The sequence below is a fragment of the Gossypium raimondii genome, chromosome 9 (genome assembly GCF_025698545.1).
Source record: "Gossypium raimondii isolate GPD5lz chromosome 9, ASM2569854v1, whole genome shotgun sequence".
NCBI classification, from domain to species: Eukaryota; Viridiplantae; Streptophyta; class Magnoliopsida; order Malvales; family Malvaceae; genus Gossypium; species Gossypium raimondii.
In genome coordinates, this window is record NC_068573.1 from 20,531,392 (window position 1) to 20,537,303 (window position 5,912).

At 39.7% G+C, this 5,912-nt stretch overlaps 1 protein-coding gene across 1 annotated transcript; it reads left to right on the forward strand.

Annotated features, from left to right (window-relative positions):
• The first annotated feature begins 4,437 nt into the window (after nt 1-4,437).
• Nucleotides 4,438-5,571, forward strand: LOC105797556 (uncharacterized). Its single transcript, XM_012627512.1, has 2 exons — nt 4,438-4,852; nt 5,090-5,571. Exons 1-2 carry the CDS (start codon nt 4,438-4,440, stop codon nt 5,569-5,571), a joined length of 897 nt encoding a protein of 298 aa, XP_012482966.1.
• The last annotated feature ends 341 nt before the right edge of the window (nt 5,572-5,912 follow it).

The window sequence follows — 5,912 nt, forward strand, 5'->3', positions numbered from 1 at the left end:
AGTGAGTTGGGTGTCATGATCGAAGGTAAGTATGCCCTATTTTGGGTTAGCCGAATGCATATGTGGCCCTAATTGTGTTGCTAAATGTGATATTTTCCTATTTTTGTGTTGGTCAATTATTCAAATGAGCATGCTTCTAATATGTTAATCACTATGTGCCACTAGCATGTTTTTTATACCTGTATATGAGCATGTCTAATTTGAGTGTGCTTAGTTATGTCATGCTATTTGCATGTGCATTGGGGTTGGGTTATGTACAATTTGGACGATGTTCTGGCAGAGTACGATCTGCGATTCTGATAGTTTACCTGTAAATCTGATTTTGGCAGTTGAACTGCATTATTTGTTTCTAACGGTGCTTCCGCATCATATCTAGTACCTTGTCAACATAATATTTTGGTGGCTTATGACTACAATTTTTGTGTGTTGATTAGATGGGTTTCTAATAACCCTATTTGGTATATTGGATGGACAGAGATTGTGTGTAGCGATTGGGGGTAGGATTTTTTTTTAGTGTTGCTATGCTTTGCTAAGCATGCCTTGCCTTTTGTTATCTGCTCTGATATGTTATAATATGTGCTCTAATATTATTATGTTTTATGCTTTACTCTATGATACAAAATGGGTTTTTAGCTCACTCTATTATTTTATTTTATCATGTTGTAACGCCTAAAAATTCTTATTTTTGTTATTGTGAAAATGTGACACAATTGTGTATCGACATTTGTGGTTAAGTACTCTGGGTGAGTCTGGGAGGTCTTTAGTTCAAGCCCTGACTTTGGCAAATTCTAGTATTTTTCTGACTTAACCCCTATTTCTAGCTAGTAGGCTTTTAATTAAAAGTTTGTAAGTACTTACCAGAATGGGCTTGATGGTCTGGTGGTTAAGGGGATTGTTGGTTTGCAGAGTGTCAGGAGTTCGAATCCCTGCATAAGTGTAAGGACATATATATTTTTATTTGCTCGTCAGTTGGAGAGTTTGAGTTGTATTGGAAATCTGAGTAGTGGGAGTTTGGTAGAGAGAATTTAGGGGAATGAATTTTGTGGTTATCAGATTTTCTGAGCATTATCGTTTCTTTTTTGTAAAATTTTGATTTTCCCAAAACTCCCACCTTTCTGACGCCATCTCTTCTCCCTTTCTTCTTCACCTTTTGTTTTTCTGTTGTTAAACCCGAATTTTTTCTTTCCATTATTGTTTTTGCTTCTGTCTCTTTTGTTGGCTACCACACCTTCGTTCCGTTGGGTCAATTTTCGTCGCACATTTTGGTAAGTAGAGTTTTAGCTCTCTTTAACTTACGATTTTTTCCAACTTTGGTTCGGGGGTTTGTGACATTTGTAGCAGCATCTCACGTGGATTAAGGGTCTCATCGTGCTATTGCGTAACTAACTGTTTCGAGGTGCTGGGGTAAGCTTTTCATCGCTGAAAGGATGTATTTGTCATTTTGGATTTAGTTTTAGTTCGATCGATTAAGTGATAAATTGAGTGGAATTGGTCAATTATAGTTTTTGGAGTGCTCGGGGATCGTTTTAGCATCAATCGATACCAGGTTTGTGCCCGAAACACAAAAATAAGGGATTCGGCAAAAAGCTGATATTGCTTGCTATTTGGACAACAGCAGTAGGCTAATTTTAAAAACATCACCATAAATTGTAGGAATCGAGTTAGAGGGTGAAAAAAATTTTATTAAAGATATTTGAGTCTAGTTTCTCATAGAACAAACGAAGTAGGAAAAAGAATTTCATATTATGAGATAATGGAATTTTAGTGAGATAGGGTTAGAATGATTTTGGAATCTCCTGTACTGACTTCCAAATATTATTAAAAATTGTATAAAAATAATTATGGGTTATATTTTATATGTTTAAAATCCTGAATGAGTCTAGTTTCAAGATATATAAATGGGAACATCGTCCAAAATCTGTATGAGAAGATAATTAATTTTTAGTGTAGAAAGGTCAAAACTACCAGACACCAGAGTAGGGGAAAATTTAAAGAATAAACTGCACTTACTGGCTAAACCAAATATTCTTAAAATTTTATGGTAATAAGATATGTGAGTCTAGTTTTAAGGAAAATTTTCAGATCTTAATTCAGAATTCTGTAGCTTAAGATACAAATAATTTAGTAATAGTGACTCAAGTAGACACCTTTGAAGGATTATATAAGTAAATAGTGGAAACACATATGAATAGTTATCTAGCATGGGTTACACTAAAATGGATCACGAGGCCAAGGCTAATTTGGGCCATGTGGGCCACACGGGTGAAATTCATGGGCTCGTAGGCCCATTTTTACTGTTTGACTGATAAGGTTGCACGGGTCGCCCAAGTTGACTTTGAACCTACTGTAAAGACGGTAAGTTTACCTAGACCCCTAATTGACTGAAATGACTGTATAACTGATATGATTAAGCCTGATGATGTCCCAATGATTTGATACTGTATGCTCTGTTTACATGCATGATATTATGTTACAGCATGTCATATCTGTATATTGCATTTACATTGGGTTGGGGAATTATAATGTTCGGAGGAAGTGTACTGAAAGGCCTCGAACCTAAGTTACTGGTAGCTCTACTGCGAACTACTGCTTAGTGCCGCATTCGATACTTTTTAGAGTGTAGGGATGGGTGGGTTGATTATATCCCCAAATAAAATGTGGGGTTAGACGAATTTGGAGTGTAGAGGCTGGCTGGGTAGGATTTGATGCTATATATCTGTTACTGTACTGAATATTGATACTGTAATGGGCCAAGGCCCAAATGCATGACTGCTTATGTATTGTAATGGGCTAAGGCCGTAATTGAAACTGAAACTGTACTGAAATAGGCTTAGGCCCAGATTGCGATTGCCTTTTGACTGTTTGCTTTATATGGGATTACACATTGAGTTTGTGTAAACTCACTCTTCTGATTTGACTGTAGAGGTAATCCCTAGACACAGGTGGATCGGTGCGACGGAGGACTCAGCAGTGGCCACACGACCTATTTAGTTCGACTTAGTTTTTAATTATAATTTTGATTTTATTTTTTGGTATTTTACTGTAATAATGGCCTCTTTGGATTTTTTTTTAATTTAGGGTTTTTATTGTTTTGGCTTACAACTGCTAGTAGTAGGGATAATCAAGCTTTCAAAACTGATCAAACAGTTTAACAAAATTCACACAAACATGCAAACTGTTTTGAAAAGCTTCTGCAATAAGTGATGTTTCGGAAATTAATAACGTTTTGAAAGAGACTAACTTTTGAATACGAATCACATTGAAATTGATCGACATGTCTTGGAATTAAGCATAAGAGAGTGTAAAGAGGTGGTAAATATAAGAGGTTTTTGACGATAACTCATTTTTCGAAAAACACTACCATGTGACACCGCCAGATTCGGCCATAATGTCCAAGCCGAGTTGGGGGGTTACATTTAGTGGTATCAGAGTCAGGTTGTAAAACTCAGATGAGGATTTGGGTTTTTAAGATTCGATTTTCGAAGAACTGATTTTCATATGATGTGAAATGTTCTTACTAAATGTGTGGCACATTGAGTCTTCGACGCCGATCCTATAAATCCTCTGAATTGATCTCTGTTTAAAAACTAAAAGTGCTAAAGATAGTATATACTAAGATTACTATAGATAGACTGTACTGAAAACACTCAGGTTAGTGTATACTGATACTGTAGTAAAATCGATAAACACTGGTAGACTATACATCATTCGAAAACAAACTTTGAACTACTGAAACTGTTTCCATAAAAAATCTGCTAATAACTATTAAACTGTAAGCTGATTCATAAAACTTTTAATAAAGATAAGCGTAACTAGACAATAAGCGCACGAGGTACTCACGGACGGGGTACTAGAGGCCGAGGTAGAGGCCGTAGAGGGGCTCGAGTTGAGTTCTCTTCACTGGGCAGTATACCAAATCTAGACACTAACGAGACGTCGGTGTCGCCTGTCACTGAGACTAGGTTAAAGACCAAGCGGCTAGGGACGATGCACTGTCTCAAGCCATGTTAAGGATTTTAGAAAGGGTCGTTGGGCCCAATACTAGAGCTAGAGGCCGCGGGTCAGTTACGGAATGACTCCGGTGTAACGGAGCTGAGCTTTTCAGGGGTATTGCAGGAGTTGCCCCTAATGTGGAGAATACTGGATAGAGGCCACAGAGAGAATTATGGACGACTTGGACTGCACCCCTAAGAGAAAATTAAAGGGTGTTGTATTGCTACTACGTGATGAGGCGTATCAGTGGTGGCTCACTATTAAGAAGGGAACTCAGCCCGACCGACTAACCTGGGAGTTCTTTAAGACCATTTTCCACGGGAATATGTGGGGCCTAGTTATGTGGATGCCAGTAGGAGGGAGTTCTTAAATCTGATTCAGGGAGGTAGATCAGTGGCCGAGTATGAGGCCGAGTTTTTACGACTAAGCCGCTATGCGCGTGGTATGGTAGCGATTGAGTACGAGCGATGTGTTCGCTTCGAGGATGGCCTTAGGGATATTTTGAGGGTTCTGATAGCTCCACAGAGGGAGCGAGATTTTGCTGCTTTGGTTGATAAGGCGAAGATCACCGAGGAAGTGAAGCACACTGAGCGCCAGAATTGTGACAGAGAGAGAGGTAGGAATAAGAGTGATTTGGAGCCCTCGAGTTCTGTTCTGAGGCCTAAGAAAAAGGCCAGAGTTGATAGGCCGATGAGAGTTGGGGCTCCCATTGTTGGTACCGAACAGCTATTGTGTACTAGCTGTAGTAGGCGTCATCATCGCAAGTGTTGGAAAAGAACTAGGGAATGTTTGAGGTGTGATTCTCTAGAGAACCATATTATAGAGTGCCCACGAAGGTCCGATCAGATGCAAGCTATGGGTAGTAATACTGCGCAGCTGCCAAGGGTAGTTCATTAGCCACCGAGAGGTTGGGATTAGGCCAGAGTTGGTAATGATTTGGGCCGTGGTCAGAGGGCATCGGGCAGAGGTGCCGGTCATACTGAGGCGAGGCAACTGGCTCTAGTTTATGCTACTCGTCACTGAGAGGATGGAGATGCTCTAGACGTTATTACGGGTATGTTCTTTATTTATAATGTACCATATACTACACTGATAGATATAGGATCCACTCACTCCTATATAGCTTGTACCGTATCTGAAAACTTGGGTATATTGGTTGAGAGCAATACGAGTGAGGTCACTATACTGAGTTCGTTGGAGCAGTCAATAAGGGTTAACAAACTGTTTAGAGATGTTCCTCTAGAGGTTCAAGGAGTTATCTTTTTGGCTGGTCCGATGGAACTGCCTTTTGAGGAATTTGATCTGATACTGGGAATGGACTGGTTGGTTAAACACCGAGTAAGCTTAGATTGTGTCTCAAAAAGGGTTGTACTGAGAACTGCGGAAGACAGCATGGTAGTCGTAATTAGAGAGCGACAGAACTACTTATTGAATGTGATTTCTGTATTGAGGGCCGAAAAGTTGGTTCATAAGGGATGTGAGGCGTATCTGGCTTACATCAGTGTTCCAGATTCTAGGGCCACTTCGGTTAAGCATATCAGGATAGTTAAGGAGTTTCCAAATGTTTTTCCTGAATAGCTACCTGGGTTACCATCGTAAAGTAGAGTTTAGGATTGAGCTCTTTCCTGGTACAGCTCCAGTGTCCATCGCCCCTTATAGAATGGCAACGAAAGAGCTTGTGGAGTTTAAGGCCCAGATTCAAGAGCTATTAGATCGTGGGTTCATCCGCCCTAGTGTGTCTCCTTGGGGAGCACCGGTTCTATTTGTGAATAAGAAGGATGGATCCATGCGTATGTGTATTGATTATCGGCAACTGAACTAGTTGACCATAAAGAATAAATACCCCCTACCGAGGATAGTTGATCTATTTGACCAGCTCTGAGGGGCTTCAGTTTTCTTTAAGATTGATTTATGATCAG

Excerpts from the sequence above, each read along its gene's own strand:
- LOC105797556 (XM_012627512.1), top strand. The coding sequence starts at position 4,438 with ATGGTAGCGATTGAGTACGAGCGATGTGTTCGCTTCGAGGATGGCCTT. Across the intron at positions 4,853-5,089 it reads CGATCAGATGCAAGCTATGG|ATATAGGATCCACTCACTCC; the intron begins GTAGTAATACTG and ends CTACACTGATAG.